Source organism: Pieris napi, chromosome 18, assembly GCF_905475465.1.
Source record: "Pieris napi chromosome 18, ilPieNapi1.2, whole genome shotgun sequence".
Lineage (NCBI taxonomy): Eukaryota > Metazoa > Arthropoda > Insecta > Lepidoptera > Pieridae > Pieris > Pieris napi.
Window position 1 is genome coordinate 4,013,189 of NC_062251.1, and position 27,499 is coordinate 4,040,687.

General features: G+C 36.3%; 9 protein-coding genes, 1 long non-coding RNA gene and 1 pseudogene across 12 annotated transcripts in view; 5 read left to right on the forward strand and 6 right to left on the reverse strand.

Annotated features, from left to right (window-relative positions):
• The window catches only part of LOC125058341, a 36,344-nt gene extending 11,427 nt beyond the window's left edge, over positions 1 to 24,917 (reverse strand). Inside the window, exons 1-3 of the mRNA XM_047662417.1 lie at positions 24,223 to 24,917; positions 23,812 to 24,124; positions 18,624 to 19,466 (exon numbers count right to left, since the gene is read on the reverse strand). Coding sequence (XP_047518373.1) covers positions 18,675 to 19,466; positions 23,812 to 24,124; positions 24,223 to 24,437 — 1,320 coding nt within the window. The 5' untranslated portion in view covers positions 24,438 to 24,917 and the 3' untranslated portion in view covers positions 18,624 to 18,674. The remainder of the gene's footprint in view (positions 1 to 18,623; positions 19,467 to 23,811; positions 24,125 to 24,222) is intronic.
• Positions 736 to 9,553, forward strand: LOC125058392. 2 transcript variants are annotated; one of them, XM_047662472.1, is made up of 3 exons: positions 736 to 965; positions 7,232 to 7,546; positions 8,465 to 9,553. In XM_047662472.1, exons 1-3 carry the CDS (start codon positions 939 to 941, stop codon positions 8,945 to 8,947), a joined length of 825 nt encoding a protein of 274 aa, XP_047518428.1. In that variant the 5' UTR covers positions 736 to 938; the 3' UTR covers positions 8,948 to 9,553. The 2 variants fall into 2 exon arrangements, with proteins under 2 accessions (XP_047518428.1, XP_047518427.1); XM_047662471.1 differs by lacking the exon at positions 736 to 965 and having other exon boundaries at positions 7,019 to 7,546.
• LOC125058369 (uncharacterized serine-rich protein C215.13-like) lies at positions 1,077 to 3,743 on the forward strand. Its single transcript, XM_047662447.1, has 2 exons — positions 1,077 to 1,438; positions 2,794 to 3,743. Exons 1-2 carry the CDS (start codon positions 1,249 to 1,251, stop codon positions 3,672 to 3,674), a joined length of 1,071 nt encoding a protein of 356 aa, XP_047518403.1. The 5' UTR covers positions 1,077 to 1,248; the 3' UTR covers positions 3,675 to 3,743.
• On the reverse strand, positions 1,440 to 4,179 carry LOC125058361 (protein ALP1-like). Its single transcript, XM_047662439.1, has 2 exons — positions 3,766 to 4,179; positions 1,440 to 2,667 (listed from the first exon to the last, which is right to left on the reverse strand). The coding sequence occupies exons 1-2, from the start codon at positions 4,044 to 4,046 to the stop codon at positions 1,791 to 1,793; spliced, it is 1,158 nt and encodes a 385-aa protein (XP_047518395.1). The 5' UTR covers positions 4,047 to 4,179; the 3' UTR covers positions 1,440 to 1,790.
• On the forward strand, positions 4,198 to 6,601 carry LOC125058389. The gene is made up of 2 exons (XM_047662465.1): positions 4,198 to 4,541; positions 5,883 to 6,601. The coding sequence occupies exons 1-2, from the start codon at positions 4,370 to 4,372 to the stop codon at positions 6,575 to 6,577; spliced, it is 867 nt and encodes a 288-aa protein (XP_047518421.1). The 5' UTR covers positions 4,198 to 4,369; the 3' UTR covers positions 6,578 to 6,601.
• LOC125058359 (protein ALP1-like) lies at positions 4,776 to 7,016 on the reverse strand. Its single transcript, XM_047662437.1, has 2 exons — positions 6,592 to 7,016; positions 4,776 to 5,668 (listed from the first exon to the last, which is right to left on the reverse strand). The coding sequence occupies exons 1-2, from the start codon at positions 6,879 to 6,881 to the stop codon at positions 4,786 to 4,788; spliced, it is 1,173 nt and encodes a 390-aa protein (XP_047518393.1). The 5' UTR covers positions 6,882 to 7,016; the 3' UTR covers positions 4,776 to 4,785.
• LOC125058342 (protein ANTAGONIST OF LIKE HETEROCHROMATIN PROTEIN 1-like) lies at positions 7,552 to 9,484 on the reverse strand. The gene is made up of 2 exons (XM_047662418.1): positions 9,017 to 9,484; positions 7,552 to 8,423 (listed from the first exon to the last, which is right to left on the reverse strand). The coding sequence occupies exons 1-2, from the start codon at positions 9,482 to 9,484 to the stop codon at positions 7,602 to 7,604; spliced, it is 1,290 nt and encodes a 429-aa protein (XP_047518374.1). The 3' UTR covers positions 7,552 to 7,601.
• On the reverse strand, positions 10,308 to 12,820 carry LOC125058356 (protein ALP1-like). The gene is made up of 2 exons (XM_047662433.1): positions 12,397 to 12,820; positions 10,308 to 11,440 (listed from the first exon to the last, which is right to left on the reverse strand). The coding sequence occupies exons 1-2, from the start codon at positions 12,687 to 12,689 to the stop codon at positions 10,555 to 10,557; spliced, it is 1,179 nt and encodes a 392-aa protein (XP_047518389.1). The 5' UTR covers positions 12,690 to 12,820; the 3' UTR covers positions 10,308 to 10,554.
• Positions 12,908 to 15,335, forward strand: LOC125058378 (annotated as a pseudogene).
• On the reverse strand, positions 13,337 to 15,788 carry LOC125058352 (protein ANTAGONIST OF LIKE HETEROCHROMATIN PROTEIN 1-like). 2 transcript variants are annotated; one of them, XM_047662429.1, is made up of 3 exons: positions 15,696 to 15,788; positions 15,334 to 15,591; positions 13,337 to 14,273 (listed from the first exon to the last, which is right to left on the reverse strand). In XM_047662429.1, exons 1-3 carry the CDS (start codon positions 15,725 to 15,727, stop codon positions 13,370 to 13,372), a joined length of 1,194 nt encoding a protein of 397 aa, XP_047518385.1. In that variant the 5' UTR covers positions 15,728 to 15,788; the 3' UTR covers positions 13,337 to 13,369. The 2 variants fall into 2 exon arrangements, with proteins under 2 accessions (XP_047518385.1, XP_047518384.1); XM_047662428.1 differs by lacking the exon at positions 15,696 to 15,788 and having other exon boundaries at positions 15,334 to 15,641.
• Positions 24,918 to 25,036: 119 nt separating the features above from the next.
• LOC125058419 lies at positions 25,037 to 27,396 on the forward strand. Its single transcript, XR_007118396.1, has 2 exons — positions 25,037 to 25,146; positions 26,120 to 27,396. It is a non-coding gene; the product is annotated as an uncharacterized LOC125058419 (long non-coding RNA).
• The last annotated feature ends 103 nt before the right edge of the window (positions 27,397 to 27,499 follow it).

The following is a 27,499-nucleotide window of genomic DNA, read 5'->3' on the forward strand; positions in this document are numbered from 1 at the left end:
AATGATCAAAGTGCTGCACAATTTTCCAAACAATTGTTAGCTGTTGGAAATGGAAAAGTCCCAATTGATGCGACATTTGGATTAATTACTCTTACCAACGACTTTTACCGATTTGTAGACTCTCAATTAGCTCTTATTGAAAATGTTTTCCCAAACAGAGAGAATTATCAGAATTATACTTGGTTAAGTCAACGAGCAATTCTTGCCGCAAAGAATAATGATGTACACGCACTGAATTTCATCATCCAATCAAAAAACAAAGTACCTAGGTTATTGTAAATAGTACCTCCTTTGATTGATGTTGTACATTTGATTTATGTTGGTTTTTTCTTTATATTATTAAGGTTTAGTTGTAGTTATAAGTTACGTTAGAACTAGACTACCGTGATAGATAATTTCTCAATGATAAAACATCCAGGTTACCTATAATTATTTGTGTTAACAGCTAAGTTATTAGATGTTAATTCGAATTAAGATTGCTTTATAGCTTTATTTATAAGAGGGAAGATGTGGTATTATTATGTACTTATGGAGGGTAACTTGAAAATAAATCAGTGTTAAACCGCTCACCGTCTACAATGTAAAGATACGAGTAAAGGATTGGCTTCTGAGCATACCTTGCGCAGTGTTAGAGATGCTTTTGAGACCTAGTATGAAGTTACACACTTTTTCATTCACTCACTATTATTTATTTAAATCTAAAAGTTATTATGATTAAAATCAATATTTGAATATTATGCCCCGTATTCATGGGAAACATTTGTTGAGCAACAAAGTTGAATCAACGTGTTGCGGAGTTGCTGTCAACATGTTGCTGGCAACACTGCGTGTTGCAGAGTTGACAGCATCATGTTGACAAGCTCTCGCCCGACAAGCGTAAACATCAGTTTAGCGACAATTGTTGACGTGTGTGGACGAGTTTGCAACAGTTTATAAACATGGCAGTAGTGTGGAGCAATGATAAAATAATGCCCCGTATTCGAGCTAGTTCAGACATGGCGGAATCCGTGCGGATGCAAATCGCGCGGTTAGACCGCGCGGATCTTATTTAGTGTGGTTTTACAGTGACGCTTTCGCCAGCGCAGTTGGTAAGCGTCGCGGGCCACGAGCTTTGCGTCTCATGGATCATTACATAGTCACGCGGATGGCCCGCGTTGACGGCAATTCAGCCGCGCTTTTCAACCGCGTGCGGGCGAGGAGTCATTGTGTTCAGTGTGCGTTGCACAGTCTCGCCGGTCGGACGCGCGCATGCGTACCGTCGTCGCCAAAATGAATGCGAATTATATCGATACGGGTCGATTGATTGAAGAAGTTCGCTTTCGACCGTTGCTGTGGGATCCATCGAACGAATTATACAAAAACAAAGACGCAAAAAATAAGGCTTGGGAAGAAGTTGGAGAAGCAATCTTTGGAGAAAATTACATAAAGAAAGACAAAGGTATGTTTATAAAATTTGTATTTTTATCAATTACATTTATAATATAAAATTTATATTATGTTGGTATAAAAGTCGTCGTTAAACATATGTAGGGTAAGATTTCAATCGATATGTAGGGTAAGATAAGGTAAATTGATCAATTTTACTTGTTGGAGCACTATCTTTATGGATTTAAAAATAAGATTGTGGATTTTTGATGATTTGAACACTCTTCAACGGTTTACTTGCAGAAAAAACACATTAGATTAGTCATAAATGACTATGAATCATCACTATAGTCTATACTTGAAAGGACGACAATGAATTCAATTCCACTAATAAGTTCTTTCAAATAGGTACTAGGTAGGTACCTCTAGAATATTTGTCTGTCTTGCCACGAAACACTGCCAGCAGGCGATATAAAGTAATCGGCAAACACTTCGCGTAGTGTGTTTCCTGTTCTAGAAACTGGCTGAAGATTCATGTCAATCAAACCACTAATGCTTAATAAGTCATTTCCATTGTAGCCGTCTCGCACTCTGATAAAATTGTGTAATACGCAACAAGCTTTAACTATAGTTTTTGCGTTGGAGAAGCTCACGTTCATTGGAGTGTGAAACACTCTAAACTTGTTTGATAATATTCCAAATGTACATTCTATGTACCTTCTGGCACGACTTAGACGGTAATTGAATATCTTCTGTTTGTGGCTCATATCATTTCGAAGATAAGGTTTCATCACATAGTTCGATATGCCAAATGCACCATCACCAATTATTATATGAGGTGCCACAATATTAGATCCTTGCAGGTACTTTGGAGCCGGTAACCTTAAATTATTTCTTTCTAACTGTTGAAATAGTACACTGTTTTGGAATATGGTGGAATCAGAGTTTTTCCCACAAGAACCAATGTTGACATAAGTAAAGCAATAGTTGGCATCGCACATTGCCAGAAGGACAATAGAATAAAAATGTTTGTAATTGTAAAACATTGACCCTCCACCTGCGGGATTAACTATGCGTATATGTTTACCATCTATTGCCCCACAACAGTTAGGAAAGTTTGCATACATCTCAAACTCTGCACTAATACGTTGCCACATTTGCGTTGTCGGTTGAGGAATGCATTCTTCGCGTAGTTTTTCCCATATCTCACAGCAAACTTCCTTGACGATTTTGCTTATAGTAGTAACGCCCATTCTGTATGTGACATGTAGATCGGAGTAAGTGTTCCCAGTAGCTAAGAATCTGAAAAAAATATATATAATTATTAGAACTAGTAGAAAGTTCCAAGTAGGAAAGGATTCATAAAAAGTACAAGTGAGAAGGCGTGATACACAAAATATTATTTTTGCCAATTTTTTTTTGTTTCAGATAAGCTTTTACGTCAAAGATGGAAATCTGCAAGAGATGGATATTTCAAAACCAAAGCTAATATGAAAAAAGCACCATCTGGTAGCGGGGCAAAAACCGTTACAAAATACATTTATTTCAAAGAATTAAACTTTCTTGATCGTATCACTGAAAACGAAGTTTCAGAATCTATGTACAACATTAATGAACAATCAAGTTCATCTGAAACAATAGCTCACGTAGTAAATAACGACGAAATTTCTGGCTCTTCTCAAAACAGTTCTACTCCGGTGGCTGACCAAGATAAACCAACATGGACTCGGAAGAGGAAACATGAACGGGTACAAGAGAACTCCGCGTTTGAGAAAAAGTTGGTAGATTTGTTAGACAAAAATATGCCAGACATAAGCTCTGACGATTTGTCATTTTTTAATTCTCTAGGTCCAATACTAAAATCTTTTAACAGTTATAAAAAACTATTATTTCGTGCCAAAGTATTGCAAATCGCCATGGATCTCTCCGCGCCAACTTCAAGTGGCACTACGTCGACGTCCAACATCTTGTCACCAGAACATAACTCAAATTCTACTACAACATCAACAACCAATCATTCTAATGATACTACTACGCAACGAGGTTATCAATCAGCAAGTCAATATTACACCGTCATGTCACCAGAAAATGATTCTAATTCTTCTGTAATGTGTGCAACCAATTCATCATATTTTTCAAACCAAACGCTACCAGTCAACGAATCAATGTCTAGTACCACCACTCAGCAAGGCTATCAAACAGCAAATCAATATGATCCTCATTCAACAGTCAATAATTCTGTTCAGCAAAGCTGTGAAGAAATACAGCACTTTCCAAATATTGCATCAGAAAACGACAATTTCTATTAATTACATTTCAACGAGTTTTGTTTTTTTGATTGTTTAAATTTGTAAATAAAGTAATTACTAAAAATTAAATAGTATTTTTCATGCCACTTACCTTAAGGTAATCGCCAACTTTTCAACTGGTTCTATAGGTGCTCGACGTAAACTTGATCTTTTTAAATTATGTTCTATCTTGCAGAGTAATTCATCAAATGTTGTTATAGACAGACGAAAATGTTTAAAGAACTTGTCACTATGTTCTCTTAAATCCGCAAACGATGTAGAGAACGCGCCTCTCAGCAATCTAGTGGCATTGTAAGGATGTACTTGTATACGTCGTCGTCGTTGCCTTTTTTTCCATAAGTAATATAGTATAATAAATACGAGAAGTCTCATCACGACTGTATGAGCCGGCAAACCGATCACGACTGTACGAGGCGGCTAACCGCGCGACTAGCTTTAAAACTAGTTTTATAGTTTCGAGCGGGTCATCCGCGCGCTTACCACCCGCGCGGACAGAAGCGTCACTGTAAAACCACACTTACATTAGCGCCTATAAATTCGTTCATACCTGTCCGCGCGGATTGACAAACCGCGCGGCTACCGCCACTCAACCGCTAGAAAATGAATTCGCGCGGTTGCCGCTCGGATCTATTTACTTGACGTACCTAGAGCGCGTTCAGTTGCTCTGCGGAAGCCGCGCGTATCGGACGGTGACAATGGATCGCTTCGACACCGAGCTATTCATCGATGAGGTGGAAAAGAGACCTGCTTTGTGGGACATCCAATGTGCAGAATATTCCAATAAAATTATTAGAAACGGAGCTTGGCAGGAGCTGGTGGATATTTTTGGAGAAAATGAGGATTCTTTGGAAAAAAAGGTTCTTTTTGGTCAGTATGTATTTAATTTTACATTTATCAGGGTAGTTTACATATTTTGTAATTGACAGTCCACCCCAAATAACTAAACTATATAAAAATGTTGTTATTGTGATTGGAGGTAAGTATCGGGCGCGGGAAAAATCTCACGATTCTCACGCACGCAAACACCACGCCTCGCTACTCGCCTCTAGTACTCGCCTCCAGTGAGGTCAACTTCGTTCTATCCGGGTGTCCCTTGACACCTCTCAAGTTTTTATATTTTTGTGTCTTGCCATTCTACACGACCCTCATTTACAAAGTAATTAGCATATTTGTCTCTAATATTTAATGATGACGGTGTACCCCTTCCTGCATGTAATGTATTAAGATTACTCATTGGCCCAGTATATAAAGTATCTTCAAACTGTATACCATCTCTAGTTCTAACAAAATTGTGTAGCACACAACAGGCCTTTATTATGTCTTCGGCAAAGTCTATATTAACGTTTATAGGCCTATGAAAAATGCGCCACTTGTTTGCCAGAATTCCAAAAGTGCATTCAATATAACGTCGAGCTCTTGATAACCTGTAATTAAATATATTTTTTTCGTATGATAGCCCTCTACCTGCATAGGGTCGCATTACAGTTTCGGATAAACCAAACGCTTCATCGCCAACTATGACGTGTGGCAATGGCGTAGGATCTGTGTTAGATATTGGTTTAGGTTTTGGTATGTGTAATGACTTTTCTATTAATCTTTTATAAAATACCGAATTTTTAAAAATTGCAGAATCACTACTTTTTCCATATGATCCAATATCTATGAAAGAAAAACAATAGTTACTATCACAAAGTGCCAACAGCACTATGGAAAAAAAAGTTTTGTAATTATAATACAAAGATCCAGAATCATTGGGTTTTGTAATCCTTATATGCTTGCCATCTATGGCGCCAATGCAATTGGGGAAATTTGCATATTTTTCAAAATCTGTAGCTATTTTCTTCCATATATCTTCGCTGGGTTCAGGCATGACATTTTTTGCGACTTTTTCCCACAGAGCTTCACATACTTCACGGACAATTCCTGTAATTGTAGATTTGCCAAGACGAAAGTTGTAATGCAGTTCTCCAAAGGAACAACCAGTACCCAGATATCTGAAACAATATAATCTTGATCTGTATCGTTTTGTTAACAAAGTTGCAAACTTTTCATTTATTAATTATAAGTCGCGGGCACCAGCTAGTTTAAAATAATGAGTGTCAATTATTTTATTTTAAATTTTTCAAATTTTTGAGTGTCTTCAAATATTTGACCGCTCCTGTATTTATAAGTCTACAATTTTGTTAAAAATACTGATTTCTGTTCCAGGTGTAACTTTACAAAAAAAGTGGAAGAATATACGGGATGCTTATAATAAGGAATTCAAGAAAGGCAAATCAATTCCTTCTGGTTCTGGTGCATGTAAAGGTTCAAAATACATGTATTTTGACCGGCTTTCTTTTCTTCAGAAGACAGTAGAAAACAAAGAAACGACATCAAACATACATGAAGCCAAAAATGAAGGAATTCAAAACATTGACCAAAACCAAGATAATTTTGTTAATGCACGTGAAATACAACCAGTACCCAATAAAAGGAAGAAGACTAAAATTACTTCAGAAGAGCGATTGGCTGACATATTAGAAAATAGCATTGAATCAAGGGATAAAATACAGAGACAATTACAAGAAAGTATGTCAAAGCAAGATGATGATGATAAGCTTTTTTGTATGTCATTGTATAAAGAGTTAAAAAAAATTCCAGAAAATAAGCGTTTGGCTACTAAAATTGAATTACTCCAGGTAATACAGAAAGGGCAGAAATTACCAGCGCCTATTCATATCACGAGCCAGCAGAACACGCCTAATGAAGTATTTTGGCAAAACCAACAATATTCAAACCCACAAGGATATTTTACAGGATATTCTACAATCGTACCAGGAGAGTCTCCATCGCCTTTATCATGCAATAGCACTGACGACTCACAGTCTTCTATAGTACAAAACATATATTCTGATGTATAAAATAAATATCTTACCTTAATGTAATCACGAGTTTTTCTTCTGGGGCCACGCTTGACCTCATATGGGTATCATTAGATGCAATTTGTTCACTGATCATTTCTAATAATTCATCAAATGAATTTATCGACATTCTCAAATAATTAAAGAATTTTGGTTCAAAACTTCTTAATTTTGGATATAAAGTCAGAAACTGACCATGGGTGAGCCGATCACGTAATATTGGATGCACCCAATACTGCCGTTTCTTCTTTCTTTCTTTTTTACGGAGCAACAAGTACACACATATTGCTTCTTCGACTTCCATGATTGGACTAGAACGCTGTCACTCTATGCGGATTACGGCACTCCGCATTTACATCCGCGTCTGTCTGAACACTTGCGTTTAGAACCGCGCGATTTGCATCCGCACGGATTCCGCCATGTCTGAACTAGCTCTTCATGGGAAACATTTGTTGAGCAACAAAGTTGAATCAACGTGTTGCGGAGTTGCTGTCAACATGTTGCTGGCAACACTGCGTGTTGCAGAGTTGACAGCATCATGTTGACAAGCTCTCGCCCGACAAGCGTAAACATCAGTTTAGCGACAATTGTTGACGTGTGTGGACGAGTTTGCAACAGTTTATAAACATGGCAGTAGTGTGGAGCAATGATAAAATAATGCAATTAATAGAATTATTTCAATCAAAACCATTATTATGGGATTGTTCTATAAAACAATACAAAGATAGAAACAAAAAGAACGATGCATTCGAAGAAATTTCTCAAGTCCTAAATATACCCAAAAAAGACGTAGAAACTAAAATACATGTACTGCGTACTCAATTTACTAGAGAGAAAAAAAAGATGTCGGCAAAAAAAACTACAGGCAGCGGCGCAATAGAAAAATGTAAATGGATTTATTACGAGCCATTGGAATTTTTGTTATGTGGTGCAACTACTTCTGGTGAAACGGATACTATGAATAAAACAGTAAGTTGTTTTTGTATATAATTGTTTTATACTATTGTCTGTAAAATTATTACAATTACGCTACATTATTTTGCCATGGAACTCTTCCCTCTGGAGTTATAAAGTAATCGGCAAACTGTTCTCTAATACAAAGAGCTGATTGTGATGCAGGCCTGCCCCGTCTTTGCAAATCAATCATAGGAAACGAACTTAGTTCCCTTCGCCAAGAACCTTCTAATAGGTTACCTTCAGAGTCTTCAAAATCAAAAGTTTGTGGAGGTGTATATATGGATCTGGAAACTGAGTTACGTCTTAAGAAGTTATGTAAATATACACAAGCAATTACCACGAGTTCACAATTGGCTGGTTTTAACGGAATAGGTTTAGTGAATACACGGAACACCACACATAAAATGCCAAAAACATTTTCTATAATCCTCCTAGCTCTTGATAGTCTGTAATTGAATATACGCTTTTTGTTCCCACGTTCATGAATGCCAGGATATGGTTTCATGATGTTCTCCGTTAGCGCGAAAGCACTGTCACCTACAATTACATACGGCATTTCTGTTCCGCCTTGTGTTATTGGTTCAGGCCGTGGCAGTTTAAGTGAGTTTTCTAACAATGCATTATAAAACGGTGTTTCTTGAAATATTCCACTGTCGGACGACCGACCCTTAGCTCCATAATTTGCGTAAATAAAGTTGTAATTGCCATCTGCAATTGCCATAAGTACCATGCTGAACTGATTTTTATAATTGTAGTATTCACTTCCAGAATTATTTGGCGCCACAATCATAACGTGTTTCCCATCAATGGCCCCAATGCAATGTGGAAAATTCCATCGTATTTCGAATTCACGACTTATTTGTTTCCATTCTTGTTCCGAACTTGGAACCTAAAAAATAAATAAATATATAATAAGATAATAATTTACAGGTAGATGAAAACAATGCACTTGAAAGTGGTATGGAGTCAGAGCCATCTCAATCACCAAGGCCGAATGCTACAACATCTACATCTTCGAGGAAAAGAAATAAGACAGATGAATCAAATGAAATATTAGAGGTTTTGAAAAGTGCTAAAAAAAAGATGGATGAAAGGGAGAAGAAGGATCCATTTGATATATATGGTGAATATATTGCTGCTGAATTAAGAAGTGTTAAAGATGACCAAGCCGTGACACAGGCAAAGTACCATATTAATAATATACTGTATGAATTAAAAATGGGACGATATAATACATATGGATATCAAACGGCATCTTCTCATCCATCATCAACACCAAATAATGTTCAGGAAACTGAAATAAGGGAAATTGAGAGACACGAAACAAATAGACTAGATGCATTACGAGACGAAACAGAAGATTCGGCTATACTAAACTTAGTTAACTATCTCAGTGATGAATCAACGCAATAGCATACACTGTTTTTTTTTTGTGTTTTTTAATTAATAAAATACTTGATTACACAAATAGTGTTCTTGTACCTTGACATATCCTGCTAGTGAGTTAATTAGTTCTTGACATACATCTGGTATAATTTTGCTAATCAATTGTTTTGATACTCTGAATGTGTATGAAAGAGAACTGTATGAATCTCCAGTTGCAAGATACCGTAATGTAATAGCCAGCCTCGTTTGAGGTGAAACTGGCTGACGAATATTTGTTTCCCTTTTGGCTATTGATGGACCAATCATTTCTAGAAGATGTTCGAAATCACTTTTCGACATTCTCGTAAAGTTACAAAATGATCCATCTGTCATTCTGAGGTCACTCATCAAATTTTCTCTTTGCAAAAGATAATTTCGAATCCACCATCTTTTTCTCTTTTTTTTATTAGAGATTCTATACATCTGATACAGAGAACACAACAACACTACCTCCTCGGGCAACATTTTAACGCAGACTGGCGTGTGGACAACCTGTATTGATTTAAACATAGTTGCTAGCAACATTCTCGCCGCTCACCAACAATGTTTAGCAACTGTTGCTAAACAAATGTTTACCATGAATACGGGGCATTAGGTATTCAACACAAAATCACCAGCCTGTTTTCTTCGCGCTCCGATGACAAGGAGTTTAACGGTGCCTAAAAAATGCAGGCTGTCAAATGTGTCCAATCTCACATCTCAAATATCCACTGAAAGATTGGAATTGTTCAAAATTGTAGGAAATATGAAATAGAAATTTTTGAGTTGCGTGTTCAACATCTACATGAGAAGAGGGAGAACGATGAAATCATTTTTAATCTACAAGGAAAAAAAAATACTAACTATTAATTATACTAAAGGGATGTAAGATTGTATGAAACTGCCATTCCTAATGTAAAATGCATGAAAAGTGGTATATATACCTTTACAATAAAAAATAAACTTACTATAACTTGTTTATGATCAGAATTATAGTAATGTAGAGTTAGGCCGTGGCCCCATGTCTACGGCACGGCACCGGCTACCGTGCAACGGCACGGCGCCGTCGCCGTGACACGGTACGACGCCGTGCCGCACCACGGTGCCGCGGGCGGTGTGCGCGGGGGGCCAATTCTCAGTCGATATTTCGCAGGTGGCGTGCGTGCATGTGTTTAATGTGTTTAAAACAAAATGGTGGAAAATATCGATGTAGATTTCTTTATTTCGTTAGTGGAGGCACGTACAGTGCTCTGGGACAAGACAAATGACAATTATAAGGACAAACATTTAAAAACAGAAGCGTGGAAAGATGTTTGCCGAAACATTTTTGAATCATTTGATGACAAGGACATTAAAGAAAAAACAAAACTGGGTGAGTACTAACATTTATTTGTTTTTAATGTTTTTATGATAATGGAGTAGGTACAGTCGTGGTCTCATCGAGATATATTTTTATGCAGAAATAGAACTTGCGCTGCTGTAATAAGATCTATAATAATGGTTGTACACCATACAGTTCCTGTGTACTTTGAGATGACGTCTCTTCCACATAGGAATTCAGTCTTGATAATAGAAGGCAGGTAGGAATTTCTTTTTTTTTCGTGACTGGTTTTGAGTTATATTTTGGTTAATTGCCAACTAAGCGCGCCAACATCGCTATTAAAATATTTAGAAAACTCGTCTCTTATATTTACTGGATTTGATAAAGAAACGTCATCTATAGTTTGTCGCAAGTCCAAAAAGGAGTCATCGATATACAGTTCTTCGGACATTTTACTTCCATCTCGAGATACAACAAAGTTGTGCAATACACAGCATGCTTTGATAATGTCTGTTGCAAAATCATATTTGACGTTTAAAGGCCTGTGAAATATACGCCATTTATTTGCAAGTATGCCAAAAGCACACTCGACATTTCGTCTGGCCCGACTCAAACGGTAATTAAAAATTCTTTGATCAATACTTAAATGTTTCCCTGAGTATGGACGCATTAGATTACTCATTAACGGTAGGCCTTCATCTGCAATAAAGACATACGGAACTGGTTTTTGAAGGCCTGGCAAAGGCTTTGAAACTGGTATGGGGAGTCGATGTTGAATTAATAATTCATATAGTTTTGTGTTCTGAAAAATTGTCGAATCACATTCTTTTCCATACGCTCCAATATCGACATACACAAATCTGTATTTAGAATCGACTAGTCCCAGCAACACGATAGAATTATAGTTTTTATAGTTGAAAAAAAGAGATCCACTGTGGGCGGGACTGTTAATGCGAATGTGCTTCCCGTCTAAGGCCCCCATGCAATTTGGGAAATTTGTTTTTTTGTCAAAGTCTTCCGCTATTGGTTCCATAAGCTCTTCGGTTATTGTCGGTATACATTCAGATAAAAGAATGTCCCAAATAGCACGACATACTTCTTGCACTATTCTGCTGATTGTACTTTTTCCTCGATAATCTGTGAATTCCATATCTCTAAATGAATTCCCTGTTGCCAAAAACCTGAAAAGAGAAAATATATTTACTAGTTTCTTAGAACAGTGTTACCACAAACTGTTTAAGCAGCTCAATTTTCGAATTGCTTTTTTGAATTTATACTTTGGCTAACACTTTGTATACCCTATGATAAATACATGTAGTCATGAAAATATTAACCTAATGTTTTATTGTTGCAGGACATGACATAATTAAAAAATGGACAAACATCAAAGACAACTACATGAAATACATGAAAAAGAAAGAGCTTGCGAACAAATCTGGAGCTGGTGCAAAGAACTTGAAAGAATATCATTTGCACAAACAACTGATGTTTTTAAAAAAAAACGCACCAAATTTAACAGACTGTAGTATATTGGAAGAAGAGTCTGAAGGTCCAAAGACAAATGAAAATACTAGGTCACGATACCGACCTTATGCTACACCTACGCGTAAAAGAAAATACGTTGAAGATGATTTTGAGAACAAAATTATCGAAACTTTAGAAATTGCACAGAATAGACATGTGTCTTTTTTTAAATCAATTTTACCATTTCTGGAAAAACTAGACGACCACCAAACATTGATCTATCAAAGTCGTGTAATGCAAATATTGACAGATTTTAATCAACCCACATATCAATACAATCAACAGTCATACAGCGGCTACCAGACAGCATATCAAAGTAGCTACCAAAGATCACAAGAAGCTACAGCGACTTATCAAACAACTCACAATCCATCATCTACAAGCGTCCGTGACCAAACTTCGCCAAATTCAACCATAGAAAACATATCTAATAATTTAAGCGATATCTTATCAAACACACAGGAGTCCGAATACGATTTTTCTTAAATCTAGTTAGATAATTTAAGAACATCGCAGGGGACCACGACTCTAGAGCGAAAAAAATCGCATTGAAACTCCTGTGATACAAATAATAAACATATTTTGATTTACTATAAGTTCGTTTTATTCTTACCTGACAGTTAAACCAAGCTTCTCAATAGGATCAACAGGTTTTCTGAACACGTATTGTTTTTGTAAACGAGGTGCTAATTTGGTAAATAGTTGTTCAAAACTTGTTATGGTCATTCTAAAATATTCAAAAAATTTCTCATTCCCACATATTTTTAGGGCTTCATATTTCCTTTTGAAATGACCTCCATCTTGGTTCATTGTAAGAATATATGGATTTACCCAAAATTTCCTCTGTTTCTGTTTTTTTTTCATTCGTCGTCTTAGTAACATCAGGAGAATAATTTCGTGATCCATATCCAGATAACCACGTCCGAGTACAACAACTGCGAAATATCGACTGAGAATTGCCCCCCGCGCACATCGCCCGCGGCACCGTGGTGCGGCACGGCGTCGTACCGTGTCACGGCGACGGCGCCGTGCCGTTGCACGGTAGCCGGTGCCGTGCCGTAGACATGGGGCCACGGCCTAAGGCCTCTTTTCCATTACACGGTTTCTCGCCGTGAAAATCTACGGTTAATTCGCCGCGTGTAGGCACGGTCGTCAGTGTGGTATGGATCACTATATGAGCTTGTCGACATGCACGGTGGCGCCAAGGCACGGCGCCGCGGCCGCGTGCGCCGTGACTGCCCCTCGGCGCGCCGCGTCTACGCACGGCGTGATTTTCACCAGTGTTGTATGGCAGTCTATCGGGGTGTGTCGACGGTGCCGGACGTACGCACGGATTCGTGACCGCTTATATACGCTGTTTCGCGATTTTATTATAAAATGAACATAAATCAAGAATTATTAATTACGTTGATTCAAGAAAGGCCTGTAATATGGGATAAGACCATCGACGATTATAAAAATAAGCGGCTTAAATATGATTCCTGGAAAGAAATATTTATTCATTTCCAGCCCACATTTGAAGATTTAAGTGGTGATGAGAAAAACAAGTTTGGTAAGTTACAGATATTTAATTATTAACTTTTTACTTATGCATAGTTGTTTTGATAGGAGAGGCGACCTTCGTTAGATACAAAATATTGTGCAAATCTGTTGCGAACTTCATTAGCCGCCAAACTTCCGCGAACTGCATTCGTGATAGGTAACTGGATTAGTTCCGATTCTGAATCAAGGGTGGACTCATTTTCACTCGCATTGTGAAACTGAAAGTTTTCCTGCTTATGTATAAAATTTTGCAAAACACAACATGTTTTCACAATATCAACTGCCAAATCGATGGACACATTCATTGGCCGGTGAAAAATTCGCCATTTATTGGATAAAATGCCAAACGCACATTCAACAAATCTTCGCGCTCTTGTGAGTCTGTAGTTAAATGTACGTTTTAATTGATCAAGCTGATGACCACCAAATGGACGAAGCAAGTGATAATGCAAAGCAAAGGCTTCGTCCGCAACGAACACATATGGCAAATCGTAGTCAATTCCAGGCAAACGTGTTGCATCGGGTAGATTTAATCCGTTGTTTGTTAAATTTTTCCAAAATGGGGTCTCTTTAAACACACTGGAATCACACTCCTTTCCGTAGGCGCCAACGTCAACAAATATAAAGTTGTAATCGCTATCTACTACTGCCATCAAAACTATAGAAAAAAAATGTTTGTAATTTAAAAACATCGAGCCACTATCAATTGGCTTAATAAGTCTGATGTGTTTTCCATCGACCGCTCCTAAGCACAGCGGGAAGTTGGAAGATTCTTGAAATTTGCTTGCAATGTGTAGCCAGTCTTCTTTAGATGGCATTTTCATATATTCTTTATACAGTTCTAACCAAATGTAGTGGCATACTTCACGTACGATGCAACTTATGGTTTTTATTCCAATTCTATAGCTGTAGTATAGGTCAGTAAAGGTATCTCCTGTTGCTAGATACCTGAAATATAAAACAAAACGGTTCAGGTTCAAATACTAAAACCCCATTTTAGGTCGGGGTCGATTCAGTTTAGGTCGGGGGTTTTCATAAATTTTGAATTTAATAATTATTATTTATTTATTTTCAGGGCAAATGGTGATGAAGAAGTGGACCAATATGAAAGATAGCTGGATAAAATATGACAAAAAAATTAATGAATGTAAGTCTGGTTCTTCAGCAAAAAAAATAAGAAAATATATGTTCTATGATGAAATGATGTTCCTAAAAAAAAATGTTGAGCATCGCAAGACCGATTCTAACATGACTGAACATGTTCATGATTCTAGCCTCAGTAATGAAAATTTTGATAGTGCAGTCCCGAATCAATCAAGCTCGGGATACACTGAACGGAGTGAGACGCAAAGGGCTAAAAAAAAAGAAAAAATGAACTAAGTGAAGTTGACATTAGGTTTATGAAGTTTATGGATTCAGCAGAACGAGATGAGAAAAAGAAAAGCCGTAGTATGAACTTTTTTATGGGAATCGCTGATACAGTTGACAAGTTCAGTGATGAAAATATGATAGACTTTCAGTTTCAAGTAATTTCAATAATTAAAAATATTCAACAAAGACAGTGTACTCAGTATATACCTACATCAAGAAACCAATGGGATCAAGGCCATCAAGGATATTTAAGTGGTACAGCATCCTCAAATGCGCAATCGTCAACATATGGATATTCTACAGCTGCTAGATCGAGCTATGGAATAAGTCGTCCACAGACGTCTTCTCATGATTTTGGACACGGTTCTGGTTTAGAGCCAATCCACTACCGACCCGAATCACAATTATCTGTACATAGTGTAAATGCGGAAAGTATCTCGGCAGATTCTCAAGTTTCTATTGAAGACGAATTCGATTTTAGTACCGCACTTGAGTAGCATTTTCAGCGTAGTGTATTTTTTGATTTACTTGTTCTTAAATTAATAATTATTAAAATTCAATTACATGTAATAATTTTGTTTGTGTGCAATAAACAATTTTAAACTAAAATATGTCATTTAATTTTGTACCTACTTACCTCAGAGTTACAGCCAATCTTTCTGCGGGCGATATACTCTCTCGCATAAAAGTATCTTGATGTTTTAGTTCCTGGGATAATTTTTGGAGCAAGTTGTCGAATGTAGTTTTCTGCATTCTAAAATAATTGTAAAACTTGTCTTCATCTTCTCTCAATTGATTCTTGACAAGTGTATGAAACGCGCCATATTCCTCCCTTTTTTCTAAAATCGGATGTATCCAAAACCTTACTTCCCTTTTTTTTTCTATTTTCTTTTTCCTATATATGTAATAAGCAACTATAATCTTTTTTTTCGTAAGAAAATTCATGACGCAGCACGTCCTACACAGCCCGAGTAAAAAGCGCTACTAGCCAGTACTTACCAATGTCTCGCGCGGTGATTTTGCCGTATCATGTACAAGCTAGCACGTTTTTTCAACCGTACGGCTTACACACCGTACGTTTGAACAACCGTGTAATGGAAAAGATGCCTAAGTGTTAGTGATTGTGGTGAAAATCACCCTCCTTTTGGTAGTGAGGGAAATACTAGCTTGCTCTATAGTGTGCCAAGTTCATTAGATATTTTAAGTTCACAAACGAAAAGAGGATTAAAAACAATGGATCCTAAAACTTTAGCATACGTCGTATGTGACTCATATAGATTATATAATTATTTAAATAGTGCGAAACAATGGTTAATGCGCGCGGGAGGTAAGTCCATGCTACTTATGAGTAAATTAAAGGGCAAAGCGTCCGAATCTGTGAGTATGATGGACCATGAATTAAAATGGGCAAACATAGAAGAAATTCTAAAGAGCGTTTGTGGCGATAACCGTGAATTCAACACGTTATTAATAGATGAACAAGAAAAACACAAAAACAACACCGCGATTCAAGATAGAAGCAGAAGGTAGATTTAATAACATTAAACAAAAAAATTCGCCAATTATACCTCCACCAAAGGTTATTCAAAATTATATAAAACCAAACTATCCGATACATAATAGAGCAGAACGTAGCTATCAGTATCCGCGATCATATACCGTACCGCAACAAAACCCGAGAGATGTTTATCCACCGACACAACGGTCGAACCAAAGAATGCAATCAAACAGACCAAATTATTCTTGGAAACCGAATCCAAATAACGTATTTACTAAACCTAAACATGACTACTTCAGGGGTCAACATCCACATTATTGTCATTGTGAGTAATGGTCGATCATATCGTGTTGAAAAACTAAATATTGTTCCAGACTCATTCATCTTCTTCGTCACAGTATTCAAGTTCAGAAAACTAACTCCTTCGGAAAATGTAATTTTAATAGAATCCAACTCGATTCCTAGAAGGACGGTGGGCAATTATTCATAAATTAGATATTAAACCTATAAAGAATAACCTAGATAGTATTGAAAATTCCATGAAAAATGCTCTCACTAGATTTAAATCTGATGAAGCCAAACACATATATCAGAGATATGATATTATTTTAGAACATGTCAAGGAAATTTGTAAACATTTGAATATACAAAGTAATAGTCGTGTAAAGCGTGGATTAATTAATGGATTAAGATCTGTAATTAAATCTATTACTGGTAATTTAGATCAAGACGATTTAGACAATATTCAGAAAGATTTAGAAACTCTTCGAGTAGCATATAACAAACAAACATCAGTAACATATGATACACTGGAAGAGGATAATAAACAAATTGCTAAGATTACCTTTATTCAACAGCAAATTAATCCACAATTTCAAGGAGTATTTAATTCAAAAATACATCAAAAAGTAGCGACTTCTTTATTATTACAGACCCAAACCTTACAAGAGGTATCTGAAAGACATAGTACTGCGATTACTTTTGCAGAACATAATATGTTTCATCATAGCATTTTACAATCTCATATTTTACAGGATGCTATAAATAGTATACTTCCAAAAGAAGTAATGTTATCTAACAATATAAATGATATAGAATCTTTTAATACAGTAAATAGCCGAATTATAAATCAGATAATATACTTTATTATTAATATACCGTTAGTTAAGATTTCATCATTGAAACATCAGCAAACTGCTAACATGGACCCGGTGTGTGCTAAATATTAGCAGCTGAAGAGCAATTTTAATGATATTTTATTTAAATATTGATCATCTGCTGATACGGCTCATATGTGTTCCAAATCTTAAAAGCTGAGGTTGCGCGATACGCCAACAGCTCACTACAAAAATATCATGTATGTGTGAATAGGTGTAATTAGTTTTTAAGATATTGTTTTATAACAATAAATCAGATTTGAATATTGCTCTGTCTTGTTCATTTCTCGCTTCCTCTCATAGCCCATTTACATTCGCGTACGAGTCGCGAGGCGAGGGACGAGGCGAGGGGCGAGGTGCGAGTGTGAACAGACGCTCGTGGCTCGCCTCGTCCCTCGCGGCGCTCGCGTCCGAAGCGGTTTTTGGGGCACGAGTCAAAGGACCTCGCGTCGCACGCGAGTGGGTGTTTACATTCGCCCTCCAGCTTTATTCTGGCTTCTACATCGTGCCGCGCAGGTTGTGTTTAGTTTTAAATACGCAAAAACAAAAACGCAGTAATCGTATAATGGATTGGTCGCAAGACGAAACATTTAAGTTCATAGAACTATTTCAAAAAGAACGAATAATTTGGGACCCTAAACATAAATGCCACAAGAACAGCCAAAAAGTTAGCGATGCATGGGCGAGATTGTCCGAAATAATGGGAAGATCTCAAACAGAATTAAAAAACAAGAAAAATTCTCTCATGGCTACATTTCGCCAGCTACTCCGGCGCAAAAAACAATCAGTAAGGTCCGGCGCAGGAGAAGATGATATTTACAAGCCAGTGTGGTTGTATTACGATGCTATGGAAACATTTTTGGCATCCATTTACGAGTGTAACACCACAGTGAGCACTGAAGAAAGACAAGTAAGTAAAATAAAACTAAGTACATATTTGTTTAGTTAGGTTTATTCAAGTAATTAGTCAGTTCAAGTAATTAGTCATCTTCAATAAATCATCATCAAGTAGGTATAGACAGATAACGCTAGTCGGTAGATGGCGCTAGTATATCGTTACTGCTGAACAGATATGGATGAAACTTGGCACAGATATAGAATGACCCAGAATAACATAATAGATACTTTTTATCCCAGGTTCGAGTCCCGGGCCGGGCACAAGCAAGTACTTCTATAAATAATAATTACCTACTATCAAAAGTTGTATCCAATATAAATAATACACAATAATTAAATAATTTTGATATTGGCTGGCGAGTTTGCTCTTAGCAACTGATTTATAACCTCATTACTATTCGATAAAATGGGTAACAATTTATTGTCTTAAACATTTTGCCTTTGAAAAAAATTAGCGAACTCATTTCTTACGTCTATGGCACTCTGTGCTGCACGTCTAGCTACAGTTGGAATAGGTATTATAGCCGGGTTAGTGGAAACCTGTCGCCTCCAAGAACCTTCTTGAATTATTTCATCATTGACAACAGTATCAAAGGTACCAGGAGGTGTGTAAATGTTTCTTGAAGTCCTACTATTTCTGAGAAAATTATGTAATAGAATACAAGTCTTTGTTATCAATATAGCTTTATCCTTATTAATTTCCATTGGGTGTTTAAAGATTCTAAAAACTGTTGTTAGAACTCCAAAAACATTTTCAACGATAACACGTGTACTAGATAATCTCTTGTTAAAATTGCGTTGTAATGAACCAAGGGGATGGTTTCCTGGGAAAGGTTTCATAACGTGTTTGCTTAACGCAAATGCCCCATCTCCGAGAAAAACATATGGTACATTACATTGTCCACCAGGAAGTGGACAATCAGGTGGTAAATTAATAGTGTCTGTAGAAATTCTTTCCCAAAGAACACTGTTTTGAAATACGCCTCCATCGCTTATTCTACCCTGAGCTCCGATATCGGCAAATATGAAGCGGTAATCATTATCAACTAAAGCTAAGAGCACAAAACTAAAAGTCCCTTTATAATTGTAGTATTCTGAGCCACTGTCAATTGGACATTGTATCTGTACATGCTTGCCATCAATACAACCTACACAATGTGGGTATTTTCTCTGAAAGCGCCTTTCTATATTTAACCATTCTGCCTCTGTCCGCGGCATCTGAAAAACAAGAAAAAGTATGAATTATTTCGGGTCCTAATTTGTCAATCACCTATGTTCAGGTGGTTCGTGATTCGGTCTGTTCGTATGGAGAGATCGAATTATTTTTCGCGAATTCCATATGAAACAGTTGTTCATAATGATATCCACGGCTGTTGATACTGTTGAGGATGAGGACTCTGTATTTTAGAACAATTATGATTAAGAATGTATGTAATCTATTTCAGATAACATCAGATCCAGATAATGTCAACGAGGATAGTGACAATATTGATCGCCATGGTAACGAACAAAATAACGAGCTTATTAGTGACAATAATAATGCCCAGAGCAATGTACAGAATAGCGAGAAAGACAAACCAGCGAACAATAAAAAAATATTTAAATCACCTGTCAAAAAAAAGCGTCCTCGTGAAGATTGCGACACAGAGATTCAGAAGAATATAAAAGACACGGTATCTAATTTAAACAGCATATTATTGAACAGGAAGGAAACTGACGAGTGCGACATGTACGCGCAGTTATTGGCTACAAGATTACGAGAATATTCAAAACAAGAACGGCGTCAGATTATGCATCGCATTGATGGGCTACTTTTGGCAAATCCACCACAACAATTGCAGCAATAATAATAATAATAATAATAATAATAATAAGTCATTTAATCATTTAGGTACAATTTGTACTCTTATGCATGTCAACTCCCCATCTTACAGCGGCACTAGTGCCCACACATTGTCATCGTCTATAAATTCCCGAACAGTGTAATATCCTCCCTTTGTTAGGGTTTTCTTGATGCAAAGCTTAAACTCATGTATCGGAAGTTTGGTTACACGGTCCGGAATCTTGTTAAATATCTGTATACATTTCCCCATAAATGAGTGAGCAGTTTTATGAAGTCTGAAAGCTGGAAAATCAAGTCTATTCCTACTTCTTGTGTTTAAATTGTGACAGTCACTGCGCTTTATAAATTTATTAATGTTTTTATAAACGTACATAATATTTTCATACACATATTGGGAGGCAACTGTTAAAATACCAATCTCTTTAAATAATTCTCTTAGCGAGTCACGCGGTTTTAATTTGTATATAGCGCGTATTGCTCTTTTTTGTAAAACAAAAATATCTTGAATATCGGCCGCTGAGCCCCACAACAATATACCATATGTCATAACACTATGGAAGTAACTGAAGTATACAAGCCTCGCCGTTTCGACATCAGACATCCATCTAATCTTTCTTATCGCAAAAGCAGCCGAACTAAGTCTTGCCGATAGATTTGTAATATGGGGCTTCCATTGCAAACGAGAATCTAGAGTGATCCCTAAAAATACAGTTGAATCAACACATTGAATTATTTCCTCATTAATATTAATGTTTGTACTGACCTGTTTTACGTTAGGCAAAGAAAATCTAATACATTTTGTTTTATTAGAATTTAGTAACAAGTTATTATAAGTAAACCAACACATAACTCGGGAAAGGGCATCATTTACCTCGTCAAAATTTATTGCGTTCCTACTGATTTTAAAAATAAGAGATGTATCATCTGCAAATAATACCGTTTCACATAAGTTATTTATATAAAATGGCAGGTCATTTATGTAGATAAGAAAGAGCAACGGCCCCAATATCGACCCCTGAGGCACACCCATGAGAATAGGAGCTCCTAAAGACTCTGCTTTATTTATAACCACTTTTTGTAATCGGTCACTCAAGTATGAATTTATTATTTTTATTGAGTTTGCTGAGACGCCATAATACTGTAATTTTCCCAATAATGTTTTATGCTCTACACAGTCAAAAGCCTTGGACAGGTCACAGAAGACAGCTAAAGCATCCTGTTTATTTTCCCAGGCATCGAATATTTGCTTCATGAGCTCCACACCCGCATCCGTACTACATCTACCCTTAGTAAAACCGAATTGTCTATCATGAAATAGTTTATTTAATCTAAAATGTGAAAGCAATTGATTATGAATAATTTTTTCAAATATTTTACTTAGAGTTGGTAAAATTGATATAGGGCGGAAATTCGTGGGGTCCGATTTGTCTCCAGACTTAAATAAAGGAATAATTTTACTATATTTCATGAGATTGGGAAAAACCCCATCATCGATACATCTATTAAAAATAATCGTTAGATAAGGAGAAATATTTCCAATTATTGGTGCTATTACAGCTACTGATATTCCCCATAGATCTTCTGTTTTCTTCTTATTCAACGATCTAAATGCCTTTACAATAGAATCCGTGTTAATTTTATGAAAATCGAATGCACTACTATTTTTATTTGTGCTAGACGTTAAAAGTGAAAGCGCGAATTGCGTAGATGAATTCAGTTTACTAGTGATTCTTGCAGGGATTTCAGAGAAAAAGGACTCCATAGCATTTGCGACCGCTGCATCTTTTTTTATAATTTTGCCATTAATATTAATTTCAAAAGAGCTATCTTTAAATGAAGTTTTACCAGTTTCTTGATTAATAATGTTCCAAGTGGTCTTAATTTTATTGTCCGATTTTTTTATTTTATTACTCAAATAATTTGCCTTTGCTATATTACAAACTTTTTTAAATATTTTTGAATAATTTCTGACATAGTTTATAAGCGACTGCTCAGTAGAAATAGACTTTTCATAATATAGATCATACAATTTTCTTCTACTAACGTAAATACCTGGTGTGGCCCAGTCACAGAATTTCATTTTAGCGTTTAAAGAAACAGTTTTTTGTTTAAATATGCTAGCAAATTCTATGCTTATTTGTTGACATAAATATTCGTATTGCTCATTAGCATCATTTGAATTTTTAAGAAACCTAAGTTTATTCTTAATATTATTTTCAAAAACCTTTAAGCGTTTGTCCGTTATTGGCCTAAAAGTAATTTTTATGTCTTGATTAACCCTATGGCGCTCAACAATGATTTTTTGTCCACTATGATCTGAATCCACCCAGTTAACAATACATTTTTCATATAAAACGCAATCAGAAAAAATGTTATCCAAGCAGGTAGCTGATAGGGGGGTAATCCTAGTTGGTTCAAAGAAAGAATATTGTAGATTGAACGACCCAAATAAATTAGTAAATCTACTTGTATATGTACTAGAAACTAAAATATTTAAATTGAAATCCCCACAGACAACCATCTTTTTGTTATTTTTACTTATAATATTAAGAACATTTTCCATAGAAGACTCAAACAGATCATAGCTTCCAGAAGGGGGTCTGTATACACACACAATTATAAATTGTTCAAATTCCACACAAGAAATTTCTATCGTTTGTTCAATGGAATGTTTTATTATGTCTAATCTTTCTTTATATTTGATATTGTTTTGTAACATTATTAATGACCCACCTCTAATTGCACATTCCCTAGTAAATGCACTAACAATTTTATAATTTTCAATACAATCTAATAATTCATTTTTTTTTAACCAATGCTCTGTGAGACATAATACATGGATATTCTGACTGTTTAAAAACAAAGAGATTTCTAGATTCTTTCCAGAAAAACCTTGTATATTCTGGTGTACTATTTTAAGGTTGCTAGAGGCCTTCTCTGTTGTTTAATTTAACCGATACTCCAGATCTACACCATCGCCGATACATTCTATACCATCTTCCTCTAACTCTCCGAGTTATATACCAGACCGTCCTACTTCTCGTAACAACTATGTCTTGCGACCACAACATTCCCCGGTACAAATATCTATCCCGGACCGTCCTGCTTCGCATAACAGCTATGTCTCGCCATCACAACATTCCCCCGTACAAATATCTATCCCGGACCGTCCTGCTTCTCATTACAGCTATGTCTCGCCACCACAACATTCCCCCGTACAAATATCTATCCCGAATACACATTCAGCAACTGCCACTATTGATACCGTTTTACCATCACAAAATTTCACTATCCTTTCTGACGAAATTACGCAGCCCTATGCTTCTCAAAGCATCATAGATACAGCGCTCATAAATGCTTTAAATGACAAATACAATTAATTTTACTAACTATATCTATGTAAGTACTAAAGTATAAAAATAAGAATACTAAACTTACAACTATACTATATACGTTGGTGATACCTACAATGTAAGTTGATGATAGTAAATAAGGACTACGTTTAAGCTTAAAAATACGTAAGTTGATGATTACTGTATACGTTGGTGATACTACAGTGTAAGTTGATGAAAATAAATGAATACATACGTATAAGCTTAAAAATACGTAAGTTGATGATTATTCAGTGATGTTACTAAAAAAACATGCATAATTTAGGCTACATACATAATTTTAATAAATACATGATTGACTAATCAAGTACCTACTTTAATTTCTTACCTTTATCTGATCCTTTAGCACTGTGTTGATAGCATTACAGACATCTTGTACAATGATTGAGATGGCTGCACTGGAAACCTTGAATAAGTAGTGAAGGCTCCTGTAGCTGTCGCCAGTAGCTAAGAATCGTAACGTTATAGCTAAGCGCACTTTTGCTGGGATGGGTATTCTGAGTCTAGTCTTTTGCTTTTTAATCAAAGGTTCTACTTTGCTTAGCAGAAAATCAAAATCATTTGGTGACATTCGGCAAAAATTCTGAAACTCGCCAGAATCTTCATTCAGCATTTCTTGAAACATTTGTTCCATACTTTGCCTGAAATTTAAAAGAGAAGCATTAAAAATAACTATACTACATATTGTATAATGCGATTCAGGGAGAAGCAGAAGCTCCGTAGGCATTAACACACTTACAGGGTTCTATTGCGATGAATCGATATCATCCACCATCTTCTTGGGCGCCACCGCCGTTTCTTTACTACTTTCCTTTTATTTAAATTAGTCACGTAGCAGTATAAGCCCAGTACGCACAAACTTGTTGCTGCTAAAACTTCGACGTCCTCCATTGTTGCTAGCTCAAAGACGACTGAACTCGGCACGCGAGTGTAAACAGGCAACTCATTTACCATCGATCAACACGAGCCTCGCACGAGGGACGAGGCGAGCCACGAGGCGAGGGACGAAGCGCGAGTGTAAATCCCGTATGACAGAGGGGGACGCGCGTAAAGGCGACTCCTTTCTGGCTTAATACTCAAAGGTGTGTACTAACGTTTGTACAGTTTTATGCGGGTGCCTCGTGTGGATGACAATTATTTCAAAATGGCAGTTTGGAGAGTGGAAGCAGTGTCACTGCTTATAAGGATATATCGGGAACATCCATGTTTATGGCAATTTAAAAATAAGTCGGCTTATACAAACCGTAATTTAAAACAAAAAGCGTACGACGAACTCATCGAATATTGCAAAAATGTTGGTTTTACAACGGCGAACCGGGATTTTGTCACGAAAAAAATACAAAATCTAAGGGGAGCATTCCGCAAGGAGTTAAAAAAAGTGTCTGATACCAGAAATAAAAGCGGAAGTGCACAGGATGATATATATAAACCAAGTCTTTGGTATTATCATCAAATGTTGTTTACCAAAGACCAAGAATTGCCGACTCCAAGTATTTCCAATATAGACATATAAAATGAAAATTCCCAATATACAAACGTCGCTTCACTGTTATTTTCCCGTACTAACTCAGTATCACCGCCACGAGATGTCTCACCATCACCACTACAGGATACTACTAATATAGCATCGCTACCAATTAATGCCGAAAATACAAATACTAAGGTAAGATAATAAATACACGTTTTTCACAGAAAGCCTTTTTATTACGTATAAGTAAGTGATTATTTTCATTTTAAAATTAAGTTAAATGATTTTTACAAAAAAATTAAAAGTTTGTCCATATTAACAGCTATGCTCTACCAGCGTTTATCATAGTTTCTTGCCAAGAAACCTTACCTATTGTATTGAAATATGTTTTGTATTCATCTCTACTCTGTTTAGCTAAGGAAAGCACATTTCTGGACGAATATCTGTCCAATGGAGTTAGTTCAGAGCTGTTTTGGCGCCAATCTCCGTCTAAAACAGTACTCGATTCAATATTTTCTCTGGTCACGGTTGATGCTGACATATAAAAATTACTTCTCTTTCTTAAAAAATTATGAATACTACATATTGCTAGTACTATGTAACATATATTTTCTGGTTTCATGTTAATAGGTGTACGTAGTATCTGAAATCTAGAGGCAATAATTTATGTATTTTCAACAACATTACGAGCACGTGAGAGTCTGTAATTGAAGATTCGTTTTTCATGATCAAGTTCTCTTTGCGGGTAGAGGGTCAAAAGGTTTTCATTCAAAGCAAAACCTTCATCACTAATGAAAACGTAATTTAAATAATGAACATTCTGCTTCTCTCGGGTAAATTTAATTGTCCTCTTAATAATTTGTTGTAAAAGGTTGTGTATTCAATAACACCCCCATCGGACATTCTGCTATTTTTACCAACGTCAACAAAAATAAACTCATAGTTTGAGTCTACCAGAGCCATTAAAACCATACTATAAACGTTCTTATAATTGTAATATTTTGCTTCAGAATTGGCAGGAGGAATAATTCTTATATGTTTTCCGTCCAGTGCGCCTCCACAGTTAACAAAATTCCAATGATCATGGAAACCTTTAGCAATTTCCAGCCATTCTTCTTTGCTTGTAGGAAACTGTAAAAAATATTCATTTTTATTACATTTTTTTCAGGAATCAACCCCTACTCCACGGGGAACGAAGAGGAAGTCAAATATAATTGACACTCAAATTAAGTTCTTTAATGTATGCACAGAAGCTCTTCAAAAAAAGAGCAAACAGATGACAGAATATGAAGCTCTAGGAGTGACAATTTCAAAAAAAATTGAAAAAATGGACAAAGTCCAAGCTCTATATGCAGAATCAATTATACATACAGTTATGCACAAAGGCATTTTAAAACAACTAACAGAAACGTCAGATATATGTGATAAACAATGCAAAAAAGTTGTATTTCATACTAACATTTCTGGGCCATCGTCATCGTCTACCCCACTTCAAGAAAACTCTGATATAATTTTATCTGAACCTCAACATACTCATAACACAGAAAATACAGAATCTATTCTCAGAGAATACTACCATAACTATGATGACGCTAACTTTTGAATTCATTTAAATTTGATTAAAAATGATTAAGTTAATTTTGTCTCGTATTCGTAATTAAAAAATGCTTACCCCGGAGCACAAAGTGAAACGTGTCCAATGTGCCCAAGACTTTCTCGCCAGTTTTGAAGAGGAAGGGGAAGAATTTCTCGATTCAATCGTTACAGGAGATGAAACATGGGCTCATTATTACATACCGGAAACGAAGGAGCAGTCGAAACAATGGAGACACACGCATTCGCCTAAAGTTAAAAAATTTAAGCAAGAATAATCAGCAGGCAAGGTTATGGCCACCGTCTTTTGGGACAGAAAGGGTGTATTGCTGATCGATTTCATGCCTCGTGGAACAACCATAAATGCTGATCGGTACTGTGAGACCTTGAGGAAACTTCGAAGAGCTATTCAAAATAAACGAAGAGGGATGCTGACCAAGGGAGTACGACTTCATCACGACAACGCGCGTCCTCATGTGGCCAACAAAACAACGTCACTCATTACGGAATTTGGTTGGGATGTGTTGGACCACCCTCCTTACAGTCCCGACGTCGCCCCTAGTGACTTCCACATGTTTCCATGAAAATTCCATTTTCATTTTAATGTTCGCGAAATTTGCGAATGATGAAGAGGTGCATGAAGCGGTCATTTCGTTCCTGCGCGAGGCGGCGGGATCATGGTTCGAGGAGGGGATACAAAAGTTTGTCGTACGAATGAAGAAACTCATCGAAGTGAATGGCGATTATAAAGAAAAATAGCTTAGATTTCAAGCTTTACAGCAATGTATTAAATTTTGTAAATACATGTTATTTAATGTGAAAAAAATAAATGGAGACCTTACTTTAAATACACGCCTCGTATGTTAAATCTCTACGTCTGTTTTTACGAGATAAGAAGTGGATCAGATCAAAAGTTTGGTGGTGTTGTTCAAACAGTGGTTGACATCACTAACTT

What these genes read in the sequence shown, in the direction of transcription:
- LOC125058392 (XM_047662472.1), top strand. Translation starts at nt 939, where the DNA reads ATGGCAGTAGTGTGGAGCAATGATAAA. An exon ending in TAGTGTGGAGCAATGATAAA is followed by an intron (nt 966 to 7,231) that starts ATAATGCCCCGT and finishes AGCAATGATAAA; the next exon opens with ATAATGCAATTAATAGAATT. An exon ending in CGGATACTATGAATAAAACA is followed by an intron (nt 7,547 to 8,464) that starts GTAAGTTGTTTT and finishes AATAATTTACAG; the next exon opens with GTAGATGAAAACAATGCACT.
- LOC125058369 (XM_047662447.1), top strand. Translation starts at nt 1,249, where the DNA reads ATGCGTACCGTCGTCGCCAAAATGAATGCGAATTATATCGATACGGGT. An exon ending in TTACATAAAGAAAGACAAAG is followed by an intron (nt 1,439 to 2,793) that starts GTATGTTTATAA and finishes TTTTTGTTTCAG; the next exon opens with ATAAGCTTTTACGTCAAAGA.
- LOC125058361 (XM_047662439.1), bottom strand. Translation starts at nt 4,046, where the DNA reads ATGAGACTTCTCGTATTTATTATACTATATTACTTATGGAAAAAAAGG. An exon ending in AAGTTGGCGATTACCTTAAG is followed by an intron (nt 2,668 to 3,765) that starts GTAAGTGGCATG and finishes TATTTTTTTCAG; the next exon opens with ATTCTTAGCTACTGGGAACA.
- LOC125058389 (XM_047662465.1), top strand. Translation starts at nt 4,370, where the DNA reads ATGGATCGCTTCGACACCGAGCTATTCATCGATGAGGTGGAAAAGAGA. An exon ending in GGAAAAAAAGGTTCTTTTTG is followed by an intron (nt 4,542 to 5,882) that starts GTCAGTATGTAT and finishes TTTCTGTTCCAG; the next exon opens with GTGTAACTTTACAAAAAAAG.
- LOC125058359 (XM_047662437.1), bottom strand. Translation starts at nt 6,881, where the DNA reads ATGGAAGTCGAAGAAGCAATATGTGTGTACTTGTTGCTCCGTAAAAAA. An exon ending in AAACTCGTGATTACATTAAG is followed by an intron (nt 5,669 to 6,591) that starts GTAAGATATTTA and finishes ATATTGTTTCAG; the next exon opens with ATATCTGGGTACTGGTTGTT.
- LOC125058342 (XM_047662418.1), bottom strand. Translation starts at nt 9,484, where the DNA reads ATGTTGCTAGCAACTATGTTTAAATCAATACAGGTTGTCCACACGCCA. An exon ending in CACTAGCAGGATATGTCAAG is followed by an intron (nt 8,424 to 9,016) that starts GTACAAGAACAC and finishes TTTATTTTTTAG; the next exon opens with GTTCCAAGTTCGGAACAAGA.
- LOC125058356 (XM_047662433.1), bottom strand. Translation starts at nt 12,689, where the DNA reads ATGGATCACGAAATTATTCTCCTGATGTTACTAAGACGACGAATGAAA. An exon ending in AAGCTTGGTTTAACTGTCAG is followed by an intron (nt 11,441 to 12,396) that starts GTAAGAATAAAA and finishes TTCTCTTTTCAG; the next exon opens with GTTTTTGGCAACAGGGAATT.
- LOC125058352 (XM_047662428.1), bottom strand. Translation starts at nt 15,641, where the DNA reads ATGAATTTTCTTACGAAAAAAAAGATTATAGTTGCTTATTACATATAT. An exon ending in AGATTGGCTGTAACTCTGAG is followed by an intron (nt 14,274 to 15,333) that starts GTAAGTAGGTAC and finishes TTTATATTTCAG; the next exon opens with GTATCTAGCAACAGGAGATA.